The 22,946-nt window shown below is 43.7% G+C and overlaps 1 protein-coding gene and 2 pseudogenes across 1 annotated transcript; 1 reads left to right on the forward strand and 2 right to left on the reverse strand.

Annotated features, from left to right (window-relative positions):
- Window positions 1-253: 253 nt before the first annotated feature.
- On the forward strand, window positions 254-5,264 carry LOC136545664 (mRNA-decapping enzyme-like protein; annotated as a pseudogene).
- A 4,987-nt stretch (window positions 5,265-10,251) lies between these two features.
- LOC136541627 (IAA-amino acid hydrolase ILR1-like 7) lies at window positions 10,252-15,256 on the reverse strand. Its single transcript, XM_066533610.1, has 5 exons — window positions 14,867-15,256; window positions 11,874-11,999; window positions 11,355-11,669; window positions 11,049-11,177; window positions 10,252-10,911 (listed from the first exon to the last, which is right to left on the reverse strand). The coding sequence occupies exons 1-5, from the start codon at window positions 15,248-15,250 to the stop codon at window positions 10,534-10,536; spliced, it is 1,332 nt and encodes a 443-aa protein (XP_066389707.1). The 5' UTR covers window positions 15,251-15,256; the 3' UTR covers window positions 10,252-10,533.
- Window positions 15,257-18,501: 3,245 nt separating this feature from the next.
- On the reverse strand, window positions 18,502-22,257 carry LOC136545665 (IAA-amino acid hydrolase ILR1-like 8; annotated as a pseudogene).
- Window positions 22,258-22,946: the final 689 nt, after the last annotated feature.

Consider the following 22,946-nt stretch of genomic DNA (forward strand, 5'->3'; position numbering starts at 1 on the left):
ACACTGTTCCGACTAATTTGTTGTGAGAGAAAAATACTGTTCCGACTGAAAAAAAAAGCTAAAAAGTACAGATTATAAAAGAAACAAACAGGGCCTTTAAGAGCACAGGGACCTAAATAATATCCCATACCAATGAATTTTCCTCGATATAATTTCCTCTTTTTATAGGTCTCCGGCACGGACACGTGAGGGTGTCACGTGCGGCCGAACCACCCAAACCCTGATACAGCCACAAACATTCCGCCCCGGTCTCGGCATCCTGCTTGCCGCAACCGAAAAGAAAAGGCAACAGAAAAAGATCACAGGAGAAACCGAAAAAAAAAACTCCCTTTTTTCTTTATTTTCTTCGTCCTCTTCGTCTCGACTCCGCCCACTGCGTCACCTCGAATCCCTTCGATCCAATCCCCAAACCCTAGGCAATCCGCCATCAGAGTGTTAGGTGCTCTCTCCCCCTTCGTTAACCCGCGGCGGCGCGGCCATGGCCCACGGCGGCGGGAGGGCGAAGGTGACGCCGAACCTGGCGGTGGACGGCGAGGGCACGCGGACGCTCAACCTCACCGTGCTGCAGCGCCTCGACCCCGCCGTCGAGGCCATCCTCATCACCGCGGCTCACGTCACGCTCTACGACTTCGACACCGACGTCAACCAGTGGGTGCGTTTCCCTGCACGCCTGTCTGATTCGCCTTGACCCTGTGATTCGTGGGTGAAGAATTTGGCTGGTTGGGCCTTATTTGTGTGCTCCGTGTTGTGTGTTTTATGCAGAGCCGGAAGGACGTGGAGGGGTCGCTATTCGTCGTCAAGAGGTCCGTCTCGTCTCTTTCTCAGAGGCCTAATTAGATACACTTGCATAAAAATTGAAACTTTATAGGTTGTCAATGTCGTTCGTTTTAGCAATTTCTATCTACTAATAAATCATAAACATATTGGTTGTTTGGTGATCATAGGAAACTAAATGCAGAATCTGATTACTGTACTGGCAAAAATATGTTCAGTTGTGCCGTGAATTGCTTCTCTCTGTTATCCTACTAGATGCAGAGTAGAGCTTTTGTTCTTTGCCAGTTTAAAGCATTGGACTAGTGATTTTTTTTAGTTCTCCTCTGCTGCCTTTTGAGAGAGAGAGATGCATACCTGGGTTTCTATATTTGTTTATTTCGGAGTTCAATAGATTACCATGTTGGGCTACTTTAAGATTTCTAAAATCGCCGAAAATGAATGGAAGCTCAGACAGGGAGAATTCACTTTCTATAAGTGGAACAATTGCATATCCAAGTATTAGTCTATTGACATGTGCCCATATTTCTATTTGTTTAGTCATCCAGTTCTAGATATGTCTCTTATTCTGAAGCTACCTAAAATGTTGTGGGCCTTAAGAGTGATCAAATTTTTGCGGTTCACGTTTCTGGCCGTGCTTATACCATTTGCGTCTTTCCAACAAATAGTGTATATTTCTTGCAGGAATGCTCAACCCAGATTCCAGTTCATTGTCATGAATCGCAGGAATACAGGTATTTTATCATGCATTTTTTTGGGTTGTATAATCTGGTGACTGAATTCTCATTATTGATTATGTGTAACCTTTGGAAAAATTTCACATGAGAATAACTCAGGACCTGTTTGGATACAAGGGCTAATCACTAGCTAGCTAAAAATTAGCCCAAATTAGCTCTAGTGCATCCAAACAGGAGGGCTAATAGATGGGCTATTTTTTTTAGATAAGTCTTTAACTAGTTGTTAGCCAGCTAGCTAGCCAACCCTAGCTAATTTGAGCTAATTTTTAGCCCAACTAGTAATTAGCTCTAGCTTATCTAAACATGCCCTCAGTCATGTGGCATACATGATGATCGGTATCAACCTGGCAGTCTGAAACTTTAATTAACATCTTTGTGAACTCTATTTTTCTGTGAGTAATAGTTATCTTTGATAACATCTCTTTGTTCCTGCCCATCAGAAAACAGTTTAGATTTTACACAATTTATCTAATGAAGCTCATGAACTTTCAGTTTTCAGGGGAAAACCAAACATATTTCTTTGCATCATTTGATATTGATGTTGCTAACTCCTTCCCCTTTTGTTAATACCTCAAATCTAATAAAACTATATGGTAATGTTCTCACTGAAATAGTTCTCCAGCTGAGAAAGGAGCAGCTAATGGTTTTATTTTGTCAAATTAATAGATGATAAATTGATACTCTTGTAGTTCACTCATTTTCTATACTTTGTCCATTGATACAAAGCCAAAAGACATTAACCTTCAAAATGTTGATAATATTTTTGTATTCCATAATATTCTATAATATCCACATTTCTATTGTTGGAGTAAACTTAGCTGCAGTTTAAGATGGGTTACTTTTTAAACTCGTTGGTGATTGCATGTTTAGTTTTTTATTATACTTCTGAAATGATTGGCAGAAGCTTATTGTGTAAAGTAGCCTGCTTGTATCTTCACATTGCCATTAATGTTTTCTTCATATTTCGTTCACTTCCACTTGTTAACAGATAATCTAGTTGAAGATCTCTTGGGAGATTTTGAATACCAACTCCAAGCTCCTTATATAATGTACCGCAATGCTGCTCAAGAAGTTATAGGAATTTGGTTTTACAACTCTCAGGAGTGTCAAGAAGTTGCAAACCTTTTCAACAGGTATCAGTTGCAAACTTGTAATTATTACTCCTGTTTTTGTCTTTAGGACCCTTCTTATCATGAATTGCAATAAGCAAGGGCAACTTCATCAAGATATATAGTCCAGTCATTGTTTATTGAGTGTTGTGTGTGTTGAGTTAACACTATGATATATAATCTAGTCATTGTTTATTGAGTGTTGTGTGTGTGAATTGCAATAAGCAAAGGCATCTTCATCAAGATATATTTTTCTGATATGATCATTGTTTATTGAGTGTTGTGTGTGTGGAGTTAACACTAAGATATATAGTCCAGTACTCCAGTCATCCCTTCCCCACCAATCTCAGACATTGGTGATATGAAAAAGTGTCAATTACAGGCTTTCTAAATGCCTAATATTTGTTGCGCATCGGTATAAGAGCATAAGACATGTGACAGTGGTAGATTCTACATTCTTTTCTACATTTTGGTTAAAAAGACATGTGGTGACTCCTGCTAAAAAGTAACATTTTAAATGTTGAAATCGAGTATTCAAGTCTTCCTTCAGGACGTTGCATTGAAGTCCCCAACCTTGAATAAAGACACCCACTTAGTTTAAGTTGGTAGGCCCACGAACCTGTGTTGTGCTAATGTTCCCATGTATACAAACTTTAGCAACTAATAAAACAATAAATATGCAAGTGAACACTCAATATTGTTTTGATATCGTCTATGTAGATGTGATAGCTTTTAGCAATATGAGAATCAGATGTGCATATATAATCTACAGCAGCTTCATATTGTTATTTCTTTGCCACATCAGTGCTTTTATCTTATTGTATGTCTGAAATTATCTGAGTAGTACAGTTTTCGAAATTCTCAGAGCTTTTCTATTCCTTTGGTGACCAATACATCACACTGCGCAGGATTTTGAATGCTTTCTCGAAGGTGCCACCAAAGCCGAAGATTCCCTCTGTTCAAAGGTACTTGAAATGTTGTGCATTATGGTATGGTGGGAGACATGCTAATCAGTTGGACATGGTGCAACCTATTCCTTTAATTTTATTATGGACCTTTCCAGAACTTGTATTAGCAACAAAAGCTTATTACTCTTTATTTTTCGACCCTTCAATGTTTAATTCATCAAATAGCTAGTGAAAAACTAAAAATTACTTCAGGCGTATGTATAGTGTTATGTTATTGGACAAACAATTTTGTACTCCAATTACTATTAGCATATTATGTGAAAACAAACAAGTTGTAATGATGCTGCATTAACATGGGCACATGGCCAATGTCTACTTGTTTTTGTGACTTAATTAACATTTCACCTTACTCTTAATGTTGAGCTATGGCATCTTATATAATGTAAAGCTTTTCTTTGGTGGTGGGTGGGGGGGGGGGAGGTTTACAGTCGCTAATAAATCCTGTTTCAGTGAATTTGAAGAGTTGGAAGAAGCACCTGCGTTGGTTGAAGGTCCTCTGGAACCGCAAACGTCAAATATCATGTCAACTACTACTCACGTTCAAGAGGACCCTTTATCTGCATTTTTCAGTGTATGGAAATTGTTCTGCTCATTAATTTTACATTGTATTCTGGTCCTCTTAACTCCATTAACTTTTAGCTGCTTTTCAGCCTAAGATTGTTATCTACTTTCTCCAGTATATAGCAGCTTTAGCTTTTTTTTTCCTGTGTTTAAATGTGCATCTCTGGGAACAGGCAGCTGCAAATGCTGGTGGCAACTCTGCTGTAGCTGTTGCAAGGCAACCAATTCAACCTTTTGGTCCTACTCCGGTGGCTACACATGCAGCAACTAGTATCACTACAGCACAATCGCCAGGCTTGCATTATTTGCTTCCTTCACAAGCCTCAACGGTTTCTGGGATGCCAGCTGATGCTCATGTGGCACTGGTTCTATAGGAAGGACCACAAGCCTTGTAACCCATCACTTTTCTCACCATTGACGTCTTCACAGACAACAATGATGTGACAGTAATCCTGCAGTACCAACTGCTTCCACCACAACATCCTCGTACCGCTCAGCAGCCACAAAGTGCTCCCTTGCTTCAGCCTTTTCCATTACCTACGGCTATCACCATCTCCACCATATGGGACTCCATTACTTCAACCGTTTCCGCCACCTAATCCGTCGCCATCTCTTGCGTCTGCACCAGTGTGGAGCCCAGCGCTGGTCTAGAGACAAAGTCAGAGATGCATTACTGAGACTTGTGGAGGTACACTGTTCTGTTTATTTTATTTTGTTGTATTGTTCAAGTCTACTTTTTTTTAGTCTTTGGTATCTTGCTGTAGTATATAGGCATATATGGGTGTGACAAGCTAGCACTTGGAATATAGTTCTGCTAGACTTGTGCTTAATTCAACATCAAACTAGAAGAGTTGTAGATATTTTTATATCTGTTGAACTGTAGTACAGTAATTTGTTCCTAGCTGTATTCCTTCTTCTGAGACATGAAGTTTATTTTTTGTGCCAGAACGATGAATTCGTCGATTTAGTCTACCGGGAGATCATGAACAGACAGTAATGGATTTTCAAGGTACAGCCCTCTCCATCAGGCTAGTTTGTGTCTGGACTCTCTGATTATCTGTTGTCTAGCCTATTCCAAGTTATCCTGTAAATCCATTGATGAAATCCTTCGATTGGTGGAGTTTTGTACTATTAATGTACTTTCGACATCTGTAAATGGTTACAAATCTGTGCTGTATTCGTGGTGCAGAGAAGTTTTGTTCTGAGTATATCGTGAAACTTTTGCTGAACCAAACATTTTGGGACCTACCTATATCCTCAAGTGGACGGTTGGGTCATGTTTAGCAAAACAGGTGTCCAAAGAGTAGAGTTGGAGTGCATGCAAAATGGCGAAGATTGTTCCCCTTGGCCTGCATAGGCTAGAACTGGAAGATGTAGTAGATTAACCAAATATGCAGGGTAAAATAACAGGGAAAGCATATATCTGGGTTAGGGATACAAGAGGTATAACCTGGTGTTGTGTGTTTCTTTCTTTTCATGCGCCGAGATCTCAATGCATAATCTGTGCTAGGGATATATCCCGTGAACCTGTATAATCCATGTCATGTGGGCTGTGTCATTGTTAACTCACCAATTAAGCCAAGCCAGCTCTAATGCTTTGTCCTTCTTCCGTGCCGGTGCTGATAAGCCATTTGTCGTGAAACATGTGCTTCTTCTGTCAGCAATAAAGTCACATGTGGCAGGCACATGTTGGCGGAGGGCTGAAGTAACGTATATGATGTGTGAGGCGAGGTGCGGGCCGGTCGATGCCCTCATCCAGATCTGATCTGGTGCACGGAAAGGCTTTCGACTAGCACGTCCAAATTCGAGGGCATTGAAGCTTGGGGTGGGGGCTGCCACAAAAGGGAGTTAGTCGTCACTGGAAAAGAGGATTCTCAAAAAAAAAAAAAAAAAGGAAAAAAGTCGTCAGGTGGTGAGAAGCTGCCGTTGGGTGTGCGTGTTATAAGTTTGACTTAGATTTGTAGAAAATACTAGTAACATTTGTATCTCCCAAATAAATTTATTTAAAAAACTATATTTAAAAATCTTTCTAATGATACTAATTATGTACTATAAATATTAATATTTTTTAATATATATTTAATCAAAGTTGTTTTTTCGGAAAGCGAAAACAACATATATTTAGGGACAGAGGGAGTACGTTGTAGTTGTATATATGCATCCTTTGTGGTGGAGGCCCACAAGCTAGTCCTTGAAACTTGAAAGCATCTCCAAGAGGCTATCTAAAATTTACTCTCTAAATGATGATTTAGAGAACCGTTTCAATAAAAATCGCTCTCTATATATTTGTATGCTCCAACAAGTTTTCTATAGTTCACATTCTAGAGTCATTCTCGCTCTCTATTTTTAGCTAGCGATAGTGATAAATCCGGAAGGCTATTGGAGGATAGTTTTTCACCAAAATATTAAATATATATTAGTTTATAAACTTGATTGGAGAATTCTAATTTGAGAAGAAGAAAAACAGAAATAACCTACCATTTCAACAGAGCTACTAGTAGAAAGCTAAGATATATATAGTAATAGTCAATAATAAAGAAATATTTGTGGATTATATATGCTTATGATAGGTGGAAGTAGGGACACATGACATCGGTGACTATATGATAAGCATGATTACACTCGATTCTTATTGTGGCGACCATTTTAAACACTGTTCGCCTACACGGCCGTGTAGCCCGTGTACACGCCGTGTACACGCTACACGGTGGTGCGCCGTTTCCGTCCGTTTCCGTTTAATCGTCCGTTTACCCCGTTTAATTGACCATTTAGCCCGTTTAATTGACCGTTTAGCCCGAATAATAGCTAAACGGTAGGTGACCGACTGTTTACCGTTTAGCGTTTAGGAAAACACTGATTTTAAATAAAATCCGCTTCTCAGCTTCTTTGTTTATATATATGCTTGATCATGGAGCACGCGATCACGCCACAACTCATTAGGTCAACACATCTTTTGGATTCAACACAGCAGCTGTATCTGGTTTACTCAATCTTCGGAAACAGATCAATAATGAGAGAACGATAGAATCATGTGGCACTTGTTTCTTCTTTATTATGAGATTTGGATGCAAAAGCAACTATCTCTGTCATAAAATGGTACAGATTTTGAGTTCTCCTAAGTCAAAACTTCTTTTTTAAGTTTGGTTAAATTAACAAAAAAAAATTTAATTTATCTATTTGATGTCATAAATATTTAAGTATCCTAAGTGAAAAATAATAGTGAAAAAGCACAAGTAGCCCATCAAATCCTAAGTTCTCGATTTGATGCGAGTGATTTATTGTAGGATTTGATGGCACTCTTATCTACCAGCTTAGTCTTCCAAAGATACTCATAGGGATATGATCTGTAGGCAGGGTTCTGTCAACAACGAGACGGTTATGATAACATTGTTAATCTCAAGATATGCTGCCAGGTTAATGTTTATGTAATGCTTATAGAAATGGTATGTTCATAACATGACTATGAAATATTATTTTAATTTAACTTTTTTATTTATGTCTTAAATACTCATTCTCTATAAATTTGATCACTTAGAATATACTCGGATCCAATATATTTGACTACCATCTATCCTTATCTCATAACAAAGAACCGTACATGCTATGCTAATAAGAAAAAAGTATTGCGGCAGAGGGGAGGGGGGGGTTGCGAGGGGAATCAAAAGGCACTGTTGAAACTAGATATGGTACACCGACGACAATAATAAAGTGACAATATAATATACTAACCAAGGGCAGAAAATATAATGTTCATCACATCCCTTGCTAGGGAGGCTATGCTTACATCACTACCAGCAGGAAATTACTTGTCCTCCCTAGCGCCTTATGGCACATTGTGTAAAACATTCTCCTATTTAATACAAAGATGCGTAAACATTTTGCGTATTTGAGAAAAAATAATGTTCATCACACGCGTCATAATTTTCCTTTATATGGCTGAGATCTTGAGGCAAAGCCAGTATTTTGAAAGCTTTTGTAGGTACACAAGTATATGATAATTTTCATTGTCTTGGGCTCTTGGCCGTATATATTATTTATTCTATATATCTAGCCCTGCTAAGTGGCTAACCAAGCTGTAGTATGGTTAACCAAGCTGTTCAACCATATTTTTCGATCGAACAAGATGCCTGATGAGTGGAGGAGAAGTATATTGGTACCGATCTACAAGAATAAAGGGGATATTCAAAGTTGTACAAATTACCGGGGAATTAAGTTGATGAGCCATACTATGAAGCTATGGGAGAGAGTTATCGAGCATCGCTTGAGAGCAATAACGCGGGTCTCTATGAACCAATTTGGTTTCATGCCCGGAAGGTCAACCATGGAAGCCATTTTCTTAATAAGACAAGTTATGGAGCGGTATAGGGAGAAGAAGAAGGACCTACACATGGTTTTTATTGACTTGGAGAAGGCTTATGATAAAATACCAAGGAATGTTATGTGGTGGGCTTTGGACAAACATAAAGTCCCAACGAAGTACGTCGGGCTCATTAAGGACATGTACAGCAATGTTGTGACTAGAGTTCGAACAAGTGATGGAGAAACGGATGACTTCCCGATTAGGATAGGACTACATCAAGGGTCAGCTTTGAGCCCTTATTTGTTTGCTTTAGTGATGGATGAGGTCACAAGGGACATACAAGGGGACATCCCTTGGTGTATGCTTTTCGCGGACGATGTAGTGCTAGTTGATGAAAGCTGGACAGGAGTGAATCAGAAACTGGAGTTATGGCGGGAGACTTTGGAGTCCAAAGGTTTTAGACTTAGTAGAAATAAAACTGAGTATATGAGATGTGACTTCGGCACTACTACTCGGGAGGAGGAAGATGTTAGTTTGGAAGGTCAAGTAGTGCCTAGGAAGGATACCTTTCGATATTTAGGATCAATGCTACAGAGGGACGGGGATATTGATAAAGATGTTAGCCATAGAATCAAAGCAGGGTGGATGAAGTGGCGGCAAGCGTCTGGTGTCCTATGTGACAAAAGGGTACCACAGAAGCTAAAAGGCAAGTTTTATAGGACGGCGATTAGACCTGCTATGTTGTATGGTGCAGAATGTTGGCCTACGAAAAGACGACATATTCAACAGCTAAGTGTCGCGGAAATGCGTATGTTGCGTTGGATTTGCGGTCATACAAGAAGGGATCGAGTTCGGAACGATGATATACGTGAGAGATTAGGGGTAGCGCCAATTGAAGAAAAACTTGTCCAACACCGGTTGAGATGGTTTGGACATGTGCAACGGAGACCTCCAGATGCACCGGTGCGTAGTGGAATCCTAAGTCAGGATAGTAACGTGAAGAGAGGCAGAGGAAGACCGAAGTTGACTTGGGTAGAGGCAATAAAAGGAGACTTGAAAGGATGGAATATACCTAAAGACTTAGCCTTAGATAGGAGTGCTTGGAAGACTGCTATTCACGTGCCTGAACCTTGATTGCTTCTGTTGGGTTTCAACTCTAGCCCACCCCAACTTGTTTGGGACTTAAATGCTTTGTTGTTGTTGTTGTTGCTGTTGTTGTATATCTAGCCCTGCTAATGGGTGAGATTCCAACCCATTTCCACCCCATTCCAAATCTAATTAATTAGTATTTTTCAACTCCTCCCCACCCTATTCCAAATTAACTTAGACCCAACAACCCAACCCAACCCACTCTATCTTGGATTGCATCAACATTCACTTGAGTTATATTGCCTCTGATGTCGTCTGCTGACAAGATATTTACACATGCAAGTTAAAGAGAAATTAAGAAACACCGACACCTGCCAAGAACAGCAACATGCCTGGTGCTCGCCAAAGCGATCTTTCACGACGATGACGCCGCGGCCACATCAGGCTGCACGGCAGCGGCAACAGGGGCCGGCGCGCAGCACGTCGGGCAGGACGAGCGGCCTCATTAGGCGGCGCGGTAGCGGCAAGTCGGCAACAGCGGCTGGCGCGCGGCACGCCGGACAGGACGAGCGGCCTCATCAGGCTGCGCGGCGGCGGCAACAGCGGCCGGCGTGGCACGTCGGGCAGGACGAGCGGCGGCCAACCGCGAGCCAGCGCGGATGCAGTGCGCGTGGAAGCCATGGCCGCAGGCCAGCATGACGCGCACGGCGTCCCCGTCCGCGAACTCGGCGAGGCAGATGGCACCGTTCTCAATTTTTTTTTTACTATGGAATAAGTTTTAAATTAAAGTTTATATATGATGATTCAGAAACATGAAGATCATTTACATTTACATAGAATAGAACACCACGAGTTTACGATGGGAGATAATCCCTTACCAGAAAATTATGCTGAAACCCATAGGCAATTGGCGAAACTACAATTATTTGTATAACATGAGCTTCACTATCATAATCCATACAAGCAGTGAAGCAATCTATCACAGTTCAGTGCGCAGTTCAGTTTGCGGCGGTTGTGTGTTTGATCAGGTACTCCATCGCTACTGCAGCGTGGAAGGCAGCTCCTACTGGGAGCACGTCCTCATCAATCACAAAGTAAGGGTAGTGGAGGGGATGCATTGCCTCCATGCTCGTGTTGTGGACCCCAATAAAGAAGAACGCCCCCGCGAATTTCTGCGCATAGAAGGAAAAATCCTCAGCACCCATTAACTGGGCGCCTATCCTCACGTTATCCTGCCCAAGCATAGTCTCTGCCACTTCTCTGGCGTGATGGTACATCCCTTCATCGTTTACAGTGGCTGGATATGGACGGAGCTTCTCCTGCATGAAGTCGACGACGGCGGTGCAGCGGTAGACGGTGGCATGAGCTTCTATGATCTTTGAAAGAAGTATAAAGGTATCATTTATTAATTTATTGTTTTAAGCGCAGTAGATAAATGTAAATTTGGATTGATCTTGATCCACTACAGATTGATGGACAAATGGGGAAATAGAGCGCTTCCTTCATTGTTTACCTCTTTGATCCTCTTCATAAGATACGAAAAGCCTTCTGTTGTCAAGCTCCTGAAGGTACCACCGAAGGATACTTTCTCCGGAATGACATTGTGAGCATCACCTCCTTTCATGAACGTCACTGAGACCACCTGACGGTGACAACAAAGAGGAGATCATGCTATTATCAAAGCATCATCTGGATTTGTTGATTCGTTCTACTGCCCAGCCTAGGCTTCTTCTTTTTAATACAATCAGCAGCTCTCCTGTCTGATTCGTTAAAAAAAAAAGATAGGCTGCAAAGCTACAATAATGCTGAGACCACATACTGCAGACTGGAGGGGATCAATTTCCCGGGCAACAAGCATCTGAAGGCTGACGATGGCAGAGGATGCTGCAACAATGGGATCCACAGCATCCTGTGGCCCTGCAGCATGTCCGCCTTTTCCAGTGATCGTCACCAAAAATCTACCTGATGCTGCTAGAAATGGCCCAGGTCTGGAGGAAACGGTGCCTACAGGAAGTCCTGGATCAACATGCAGGCCGAAAATGGCCGACACATCATCCAGGACACCTTCTCTTAGAATATGATAAGCGCCTGCGTGACCTTCTTCTCCTGGCTGGAAGACAAGCCTCACAGTACCCTAGAAAATATACAGAAAACAAAAGAAGGAGAAAAAGCAATTCACTAAGTGTTTGATCGAGTAATTGGGCAAACAGGGAAGGACATCAATCATGTCTTATTTTTATTAAACGAACTCTTATCACATATCTGCACGCATATATAATTGTCACTCCAAGGAAGATACAGGACTCAAGCTCACAAGTCCTGCTTTTTTATACAATACCTTCAAATCATCCTTCCGAGCATGAAGCAATTTAGCTGCCCCAAGAAGCATTGTTGTGTGAGCATCATGTCCACAAGCATGCATCTTTCCACTTTCCTTGCTCTTGTGTTCCCAGTCTACCAATTCCTGCCAAATGAATCGTCGCAAAGAAATTGGCAAAGCGGGAGAGCACATCTCAAAAAAAAAACAGAAATTGGCAAAGAGATAGTTTGTCCACACAATATAGAGGGCAAGAGTCATGCCACATTTCAAAGAGAGTTAATAACTGTCAGCAACCGCAAGGCTGAACACTCTGGTTCGTCTGATGAGCATCACAACACGGCTCAGAATGAAGAGGACGTGCAGAAGAAGGATTCTGAAGATGACGACCCGGCTGGAATGGCAAGGCCCAAGAGAGTTACTAGGCCCAGTACAAGAGTGTTCGGGCCCATGTGGCGTGTTTAGCTCTGTTGCTATGAGTAGCAAGAAAGTGAGCTGAGAGAGTCATGGAATTTGTAAACCTAAACTCTGAAACTCAATTCAATCCTTCCTTCTGCCGTTCTATTTCTTCTCCCCCGAGTTCTTCTTCCTCCTTGCTGGTTCTCTGCTAACAATTGGTATCGGCTTCCTCGTTCCAATCCTGGGCTCCGACTCCAATCTCCAACACCACCACTATACTCGCTTCCAACGCTCTTTGCGACGCCATGGAACCGAACACCAAACTCCTGCTCAATGAATTCACGCAGCTTACGCGCCGATTCGAGGAGCAGGATCAACGCTGGAGTTCCCGACCGTACCGCCACCGTCGACGCCACCTCCGGAGTCGTCCCTCGTCTCCGCCACCTCCGCGCTCGATCGGCGCTTCGCCGGGCTGGCAAGAGCATTTTTAATGTGGATTGTTGCTTCATGTGCCACAACACAAGACACATTAAATCCATCCAAGATGCATCAAACTGAATTGATTCGTTTTTTGCAAACAGAAGAGAGAATAATTACTTGTCTCAATCTTTATATTTAACAAGCCCCTGAGATTCTTCTACTTTAATTAGTGCACCCATTTAGTTTAACTAAGCCCCTGAGTGGTTCCTCAGCTTGGGCCGCACACCCATTTAGTTTAACTAAGCCCCAGAGTGGTTCCTCGGCTTGGGCCTCCTCCATAGGATGTATTGTGGAAGAAGTTCTGTGGTTCGTTTTCAGTCTAATTGATTAGGGTTTAAAATATCGGCCGATACATTCCGAAATTTCCAAGATACCCGTTTACTTGCTGGGCTCAAAATTTTTATTCTATCACCCAAAATTCTCAGAATTTTAAAATTTGTCTACCCAAATAGACGCCAAAGCCCACCCAATACTCTAACCTTAATCCATGTTTCATTTTCTCTCCTCTTCTCTTCGAGGTTCAAGTTGCCACCGCCGCAACACACTCGCATGCTCCAGCAGCGTCGCTGCCCTCATCATTGAATAGACAATTGATAATGTGGTTTTATTTAGTTTTTAAGTTAAATGGTTTATAAATGATCAGTGAGCTTTCCTGAACAAAATGAGTTTTTTTGTCTATTTTTTTCTGAAAAATATTTTCTATTGCCTATAAATTTCTGATATATCCAATATTTGTCTTTATCACTAACCACTGAGATTTAGAAAATATCGGTAGTGTATGGTTGTTGCTTAACTGTTTACCTGCTGCTCACTGATCATTTTCTATTGCCTATAAATTTCTGAATACGTGGCTGCAAATGGCACAACGGGAGGCATCCTGGTGGCTTGGGACAGTGACCTGATTGACATGGTAACACAGCTTGTCAACTGCCAAACCGCTGCCGCAACACCTACGCTGTGCGTGGGGTTTTCAACTTAATTAATTTATAAAGCCCGCGATAGCTTTATAAAATGAAAGAAGATATCGGTGGCTACTTGGTTTGGCAAGTTAGAAGCTGTGTTGCTGTTTGGGAGCCAAGTTGCTGTGGCTCATTATTGTACTCCTAGATTGTGAGTAGTCCTTTTTTGCATGCCGAGCCCTCAGCTACACAAGTACAGGTGTGTGGACAAGCATAATATACGCTAACAGTACCCTTGCCTAGCTTGGGGGTCTGTCAAAATCTAGGAGCTGTTTGTGCCGCTGGAGCACGTAATTCTCTCTCTCCTTATTATATATGCCGGCTATGTTCCGGATTTTTCAGGAAACAAAAATGGCATGTGTGCTGCTTCGTTGGTGTTATTAGTTTGTTGGATGGATCTCTAAAGTCATCCCCCCACCCCCCCAAAAAAAAAAAAACTTGTCAAGTAAGCAACCCAACAAGACTGTAGACATGAGAGCAACCACCATCGACGAGAGATTATTGCTATAGAAGTGTGCACTTCACATGAGTTCAGTCGAAGTGCTTGTACCATCTGTTCTTTAAAACAGAGGCACGATCGAATTTAACCGAATGGGAGTATATGCTCCACCAATTGAGCCCTTGGATCAACGTCCTGATCGGGGGCGTCTAACCACTCTATGGTTAGTGGGCCTCCGCCGCACAGCACCATAAAAAAGAGGTGGGGGCCGGGGCACAAGGTACGAGGTTCCCCTGAGCCGCCAGACGCCCCACCGAGGTTCTAACCCTATCCGATCTAAAGAGAAGGGTGCTGCCAGCGACGGAAAGTCCCACCGACTTCATCGTCGCCTCCGCAGTGCCACCACCGAAACGCCTTCGACCACTGTCACTGCACCGTGCCTGCACCTACGACGGCCTAGCACGGGCATCACGGCTACCACTACTCCAACACGACGCGGCCACCGTGACGACGGCCGCGGACGAACTAGCTACCAACTACACCAACGAGCTGTTCATACCCGCTAGATCTACTCTAGACGTTAGGAAGTACAACACAAAAGCACGAAAACAGTAGATACATGACGAAAACACTACAGAAAACTTTAAACTTTCTGCAAGGGAAACATGCAGGAACTGATGCGAAACACATGCTCGATCCAACCCCAACCAACTCACGATCGAGATGTGCATACGGACCTGCAAGGGTAGCGCGTCCATGTCCGCCCGCAGCGCAACGACGGGCCCATCGCTGCCGCCGCCGCCGGCGATGGTCGCCACGACGCCCGTCTGCGCGACGGGCCACGCGTACGGCACGCCGATCGCGTCGAGCTCGGCGCGGACGAGCTCGCTGGTGCGGTGCTCCTGGAAGGCGAGCTCGGGGCGCTCGTGGATGCGGCGCCGCAGGCCGCGCAGCCACGCCGCGAAACCCGGCGCGCGGGCCGCGCCCAGGAGGTCGTCACCGAGAGACGACGGCGTAACCGCCGCCGCCGCGGCGCGCGGCGAGTCGTGGTGCAGTAGGACGAGGAGGAGGAGGAGGGAGAGGAGGGAAGTCGCAAGGAGACGCCGCGGCGGCGTGGCCATGGCCGCGGTGATTAAGGATGAAAACGGTTGGAAACGGTCGAAAAACTCCTAAATTGTTTTCTACTTTTATATTTGAAATACGAAAACAAAAGTGAAAACGGTAAAACCGGACACGAAAACGAACGCGAACTTACGAATTATCGAGAATTTCGAAAACGAACCAATTCGAGCGGATTTATGTCGAACACGGTCGATATACGAAAACTCAATACGGAATACCGACCCATAAACCAAGTGCATGACTAAGTGCATACATGATCAAGTTCAAGTGCATATAATAATTAACAAGTGCATATTATAGAAACATGAACTCGAACTGAGTCAGAATAATTTTATTAATCTTTTTAGAATAAATGTAGTATTTTATTTTAAAGATTTATTCAGATTTTTCTTTTGAGTAACAAAGATTTATTCGGCTGATGCAAAAACTATCAAATGATTGACTTTGCAGGTGGGGGTTAAACCGATGAGCTTGATGGGCTATGGCCCAGGTGGGCTTTCGTGTAGATGCTGTTGGTTTTCTGACATTTAGCACCATCTCGTGAGGTGAAGAGAGATGAGGCTGGACGTCGTCTATAAAAGAGGGCAGCTGGCCACCAGTAGAAAGAACGCAGCTACGTGGTGAACAACATGTAATTGGGCTGTATGACCTGTACAGTTGGCCAAATTCGGTTTAAACCATATTTTCGATTCGGAATATTTCAAATTAAAAGTAGAAAAGTAGAAAACGGTCGAAAAATGTCTAAACCGTTTTCTACTTTTACATTTGAAATACGAAACATCTGAAATGTGAAAGCGAAAACGGTAAAGTCGGACAAGAAAATGCGGATTCGATCGGATTAAATATAGAAAACGATGCGGTTCGGTTCGGGATATTTTCGTTCCGTTTTCATCCTTAGCGGTGATCAGGTGAGTGGCGACGCGCCCCGCGAGCGACCGACTGAAACTAAACGCGCATGCACCTGCTCTGTTACACAATCAGTGAGATAGCGCATCGGCCATTCGGCCTCCAGGCAAGTGAGGTAGCCGAGGTTTGTTTCTCTCCAAACCGTAGTTTTCTTCTCTCTGGAAAGCTACCTTTTAGAGTTTTTGATACTGGAAAGCTACTTTCCAAAATATCTTCAGTCAACAATATTTGGCGGTTCTGTGGCAAAGTTTAAGTGATCCTTTCACGTTGAGGCACCGCTAAACTCTAGTGTTGGAACACTTCCAATAAATAGAAAAAAAAAGTGGCTAGCACCCGGACATCTGGACATAAACCCCCGTCCGGATGCCCGCACCTGTCTAGTCGCGCTGTCCGCCCTGACTGTTGTGCCTCACCTCCTTCTATGTTCCCGCCCCCACGCCGAGCACCCACCTGCATGCCCTGCTCCCTACTGCATGTAGCTGCAGGACTGGCAGCAATATTTCCTCTACATGCACGGTTCTCACACGAAATTAATAGGCTCCACTCATGAAGAAATAGAACGGCGCCCGCCCCGCATGCAAAAGTTGCGCTTGCGCATGCACGCCGACCCCCGTATGCCACAACGCCTGCACGCCGTGTGCGTACACATGCAATTGTGTGCCACATGCCTGTTGATGCACATGCAGGTAGGGACCACCCACGCCCGCTTCGCTTGCCGCGCACGTTGAGACAGCTATACGCCCGTGGGGACCGCCTTTGCATGTGTATGCTTTCTATGTCTGCTAATGTTGCAACATGAAGCACTTATGCAACATACGTCTGAAATAGGTGAGACATTTATAAATGTACGTTTGCAACATATGTGTATAGCAACTGTAACATCCAGATAAACACATTTGCAACATATGTCTAAAACAGATGAAACATTTTGAATAGACGCTTGCAACATATGTGTTTAGCCACCGAAATATATGGAACATCCAGATAAAATACTTGCAACATACGTCTGAAATAGATGAAACGTTTAAAACATACACTTGCAGCATGCGTGTATGGTCATTGCAACATATGCAACATCCAGATAAAACACTTGCAACATATGTTTCAAACAGCTGAAATATTTGAAACATATATTTGCAACATACGTGTATAACCATTGCAACATATGCAACACCAGATTTACTTTTGCAACATCCAGATAAAACATATGCAACATACATCTGAAACGCATGAAACATATGTTTGCAACATGTACTCATCTACTTGCTGCCGCCCAATGGAAGCTATTTGACGCGGCGTGGGGGAGCACAGCGCGAGTGCGGGCGGCGCACGGCACGAGTGGGGCACGAGGCGCAAGGCGTGGATAGCGCGCAGCGCGAGGCATGGGCAGGGTGTGCTGCACGAGACACGAGGCGCGGCGCGAGACGGGTACGGTGCGAGGCGTGACTGTGTGAGGGCCAGTTGCGCACGGCGCGAGGCGGGTCCATCCCGTCTGTCCGTCCGAACGCCTTGAGGATATCATTATCGGAAAAAAAAATAATCTCATCGTCAACGGTTTCTAATAATTTAAGTCTAAAAACAGAAAGTAGATCTACTTGAAGATTTTTTTTTGGTCATAGTGCCACACCGGTGACCTTTTCGTCATAGTGCCACACCGCCACCACCACCATTGGCACCGCCAGCTGTCCATCTCCGGCACCTAGGTCACATCAAGAACCTCAAAAACGGAATCGCTATTACTTGCTCTATTTTTATTATTAGAAAGGCTTGCAAAACAATAATTTAGAAAAAAATAAAGTATGGAGTTTCTAAAACTTCAGAAAACTCACAGTTTCAAGAATATTATAGCTTTTAAAATTACATTAATGCATCCAAACACCTCTGATCTCCCAAAACCAAAGTATCTTATAAAGCACAATATTTTCCTAAAACTTGAGAAAAACATGGTACCCAATTAGGACGTTAACACTTGTCCACTTTTCTGGGGGCATTGATAAATATGCCAAGCTTTAAATTGGTCCAAACCAAATCTCACAATACTTTCTTCTCTTCCAGTTCACTTTAATTTGTATCACATTTAACTTCATCAAAAGATTAGGGGCCGCGCTTATCTCAAAGTTGATCTTCGAAATGGTTCTGATTTCTGAGTTTTATCGACTATAGGAAGTTTTGTAATTCTAACGAAGATCTTGACCTACTCGGCTACTCACAAAATAAAGACTATGAAGATCATGGTAATTACTGCGCATGATGCAGCAAATTTCGACAGATATGCATTACATTACAGTTTACAACATTCATGGATGCTCATCTTTTCATTCCAGTTTAATATGACACACTAAAAGAATTTGCATTTCCTTTTCGAGAAATCCATCCAGCTCCTTGATCGGACCGACCAAAACTGCTCCTTAGTTTCAGGGAATCAGGTGCACTGATTTTTGTTCAGATACTCAATTGCCACAGCAGCATGGAACGCCGCTCCAATAGGAAGAGCGTCCTCATCCATGACGAAGTACGGCGAGTGCACCGGGCGCACCCTCTCCATGGTGGTCTGATTGCCGACGCCGATCAAGAAGAAGGCACCCGCTGCCCTCTGTGCGTAGAATGCAAAGTCCTCGCCACCCATGGTCTGCGGAGCAATCTTGACGTTGGCTTTCCCAAGCATGCCCTCAGCAACTTCCTTGGCATGCGCGTACATCCTTTCATCGTTGACGGTGGTCGGGTACGGCCGGAGATCCTCCTCCAGGAAGTCGACGGTGGCGGTGCACGGCGGCTTGTGCTTCAATGATCTTCCATACAAACATCAGGTTGTCGCTTTGCATTGTCAGTTGGTGGGGAAGGCATCCATTGTCAGGTTGTCACTTTGCATTATATTGTCATTACGTACCTCTTTGACCCTCTTCATGAGAAATGATAGACCTTGATCTGTCATGCTTCTGAAGGTGCCACCAATTGTCACAGATTCAGGGATGACATTGAAAGCATCACCTCCTTTCAGCATTGTGACAGATACCACCTGAAAGTTAATTAGCAACCCAGATGAGATGACAAATCCATCATTTTTCAGACGAACTGCTAGCTAGAAAACTAAATAATGAACAATCACATATTCATATGGGTGTGGTAATCAAGCTGATCATGTACAGCAGCTTCACGAGGGTCAGTTTCCCGGGACACAAGTTGCTGGAGGCTGAGGACGGCAGAGGACGCAGCGATCACAGGATCAATGGTGTCGTGAGGGCCGCCGGAATGCCGGCCTTTTCCGGTGAGCGTTGCCGTGAACCGAGCTGCTGCTGAAAGGAAAGGCCCTGGCCGGGATGCGACAACGCCTACTGGAAGATCTGGGATGACGTGCAAGCCGAAGATGGCCGAGACATCGTCCAGGTCAACTTCTTTCTGCTGGCTGGAACACAAGCTTTATTGTACCCTGAAGACGAATATCACCATAATTTAATGAGAAGTGATCAACCACAACATGGTAGCTTTCTTGCGATATATTCAATGGTGACTTTAATTTCATCATCACAGAAGTATAAGTTTATTTGCGAATTACCTTCAGGTCATCCTTCCGAGATTGAAGAAGCTTAGCAGCTCCAAGGAGCATCGTGACATGAGCGTCATGTCCACAAGCATGCATCTTGCCATCTTCCTTACTCTTGTATTCCCAGTCTACCATTTCCTGCCAAAGGACGACATTATCTATCATTTTCAAGGAAATAGCCACACAATAGCACCATGCTAACAGTTTAGAACCCTTGTGGTGTAATCGCTAACATAATTAATATGGTAGTTTCAGTAAAAATCGTGTCGATCGTGTGCAGATCCAAATCAATATGATACGTTGAACTGCTGCACAAGGTGTAAATTTTACTGTCGTTTTCGTTCTTACAATGTACGTCATGTTTGATTTGTCTAACTCATTATGCCGTGCAAGATGTGGCCAAGAAATGACTAAGATGTTGTGTTTGTTGTTCCATGTCGTTTTCATTTCTAGTACTTACATCATGTGTGACGTTACAAAAGGGACTATATGCTAAGATTTATCACAATCTCGACTGCCTCATTTTGACTACTTAAACTGGGTGTTAAGAGCATCTCCAACAGTGCTACCAAAAACAGACCCCCTACGTCTCGATTTGGATAGCCACCTATTTCAACACTATCCATTTTTCGTTATTTTCTTCTACAAAATTATCTAAAACAGGCCGCCCAAAACTATCCTAGCAGAGAATGACATGCGGGACCCACATGTCATCCTCTCTCATGTTCTCCTCGCCATAGACCCTAGGGAGATGCACCGGCAGTGTCGAGGCGGGCATCGGCGGCGGAGCAGAGGCAAGGCGGAGGTGCGCCCGCGCCGGGTAGGGCAGGCCACGCTTGAGAACCGTTAGCAGTTGGGCGGGCTCCTGAGCAGATGGCAGCTGGGTGGGCGGCAGCGGCTGGGCGACTGTCGGTGGCGGGCTGGGCGAATGTCAATGGCCGACCGTCGGCCGTTGGCGCGGTGGCTTGGGGAATCCCGTCCGGTCGAGACAAACGTGTCGTGCAGGTCGCGCGGGTGGAGAAGTCGAGCGGAGAAGAAACAGGGAAACAATTTTGGGTAGGGGAGTAGGGGGCAACATGAATGGGTAGCGGGAGAGGGAAAATAGGATGCCAATAAATCTGAAGGGTCCTAGTAAGGGTCTGCTGGAGCTGATTTTTTTGCTTCCACTATCCAACTTGGAAATAGGGGGCCTAGTAGGGGTGCTACTGAAGTTGCTCTAAGAAATGTAAGTAAATACACAAAATATCATAATAGGTCTCTTGTGTTGGGACACAAATATATGGTAAGGGTCTGTTTGGTTGGTGGCTTCAAAAGGTTGCCTAGGTTAGATATATTTTTTAAGCGTTGAACTTTTAATATCTAAGGTCAGAATATGTTACATGGCACGACAGGTATTTTTGTGTCAGGACTCTGACTAAAGAGGCCCTTCCTCGAGAGAAAGCGAGGAGGGGTATGGCCTCCTGTTATTGTGTCTCTACCTTTCAGGCATTCTATCGGACAAAAATAGGACGGAGCAGCTGTGGTAGCAATGACATATCCTCCGGATATGAGAATTATACAATGGACCGCGACATACATCATCATACGCTGAACCATCATCGTCACGCCTAAAAAAACTCCACAAGTTTTCATATTATCATATAGCAACAATCACATTGACATTCGATCCTCAATTATACTCTTTCCGTCCCAAAATAGACGTCGTTCTCGCTTCTCAAGAAGTCAGATTTTTTTAACTTTGACCGATTATATATAAAAGAATATTAATATTTATAATACATAATTAGTATCACTAGATAGATCGTTGGATATTCTTTCATAATAAACTTATTTGGAGATATAAATGTTGCACGCATTTTCTTTAAATCTAGTCAAAGTTGAGAAAGTTTGACCTGCACGCTCATACGACATGTATTATGGGACAGAGGCAGCATTTACAGATCTGAGGATCATTAAATTATACCATGAATCTTCATCAGCTCAGTAAAAAGAAATTAACTTTTACTGCAACGAAGCATTGAGAACTCTGATCACTACCTGATGTTCAAATGAAGAGCAAAGAGAACGCAGCAACCATAGCATAGCAAGCGAGTGAATGCAAGGGAGCATAGTGCGTGCCAACACAATTACACAACAGTAGTTCAACACTAACCTGAACGGGTAGCGCGTCCATGTCAGCCCGGAGAGCGACGACGGGACCGACACCGCGGCCGCCGCTGGCGATCGTGGCAACGACACCTGTCTGGGCGACGGGCCAGGCGTAGGGGACGCCGAGCGCGCTGGTGCGGTGCTCCTGGAAGCTGGAACGCCAGCTCCGGGTGCTGGTGGATGCGCCGCCGGAGGCCGCGCGTCCACGCCGCGAACCTTGGCGCACGGGCCGCGCTTAGAAGGCCGTCGGCGAGAGCAGTCGTCGCTGGGCCAGAGACGGCAGCCGCCAGGTGTGGGACGAGGACCATGGCGAGCATGAGGAGGCGGCGGCGAGAAGCAGATGACGATGCCATGGACGCGAGCGCCACGAGACTTCTGCTCACGTTTTCTTCGTTGGAGTTGGACAATGGTCAATGGGACACAACAGACGGCCGGTAGCGGTAGGACGGCCACTTTGTACACTACAGTTGCCTGGAGAACTGGGGAGATCCTCTTTTGTTTGTTTGTTTGTCGCTCCATTACGATTCTCATTTCTCAAGAAGTCCAATAATTCTAAATTTCACTAAATCGTATAAAAATAATTATATTTATAAAACTAAATAAAAGTTATTATTATATTAATTATGTAGTATATTTTTTATAAATATGGTTGGAGATATAAATGTGTTATTAGGGTGTATGACAGAAGTGGTTGATGGCGTATAAATTGTGTGGGTTGTGTTGTCTGTCATGGGCCGAAAGGCTGGTAGCGGGCCGAGGTGTAAGGATCAGCTGTACAACGATGCTTGAGTGGATTTATGAACCTGTGTATATCATAAATAGAAAGACATGATAGAATAATTCTCTCTTGTTCTTGCTACTCTCCCCCGATTCTAGTCCGAGAACAACAATTGTTGTTACCTTCCTCGCTAGGAACATAACAATTAGTATCAGAGTCTGCGTTACTGTTTCTTTCCTCGCTAGAAACGTAACAAAATATTAATATTTTTTTATAAATTTAGTTAAATTTTAAAAAGTTTGCCTTGTCCTAAATCTAAAATTGAATTTTCTTTTTTTATGGAAGTAGTAGGACGCAAGATGAAAACTCTAATTTTAGAATT

This window comes from Miscanthus floridulus, chromosome 3, assembly GCF_019320115.1.
Source record: "Miscanthus floridulus cultivar M001 chromosome 3, ASM1932011v1, whole genome shotgun sequence".
NCBI lineage: Eukaryota > Viridiplantae > Streptophyta > Magnoliopsida > Poales > Poaceae > Miscanthus > Miscanthus floridulus.

Coding starts and splice junctions, on each gene's coding strand:
- LOC136541627 (XM_066533610.1), bottom strand. CDS start 15,250: ATGGCCACGCCGCCGCGGCGTCTCCTTGCGACTTCCCTCCTCTCCCTC. Junction 11,670..11,873: donor CTCGGAAGGATGATTTGAAG/GTATTGTATAAA, acceptor TATATTTTCTAG/GGTACTGTGAGGCTTGTCTT. Junction 10,912..11,048: donor TTATGAAGAGGATCAAAGAG/GTAAACAATGAA, acceptor CTTCTTTCAAAG/ATCATAGAAGCTCATGCCAC.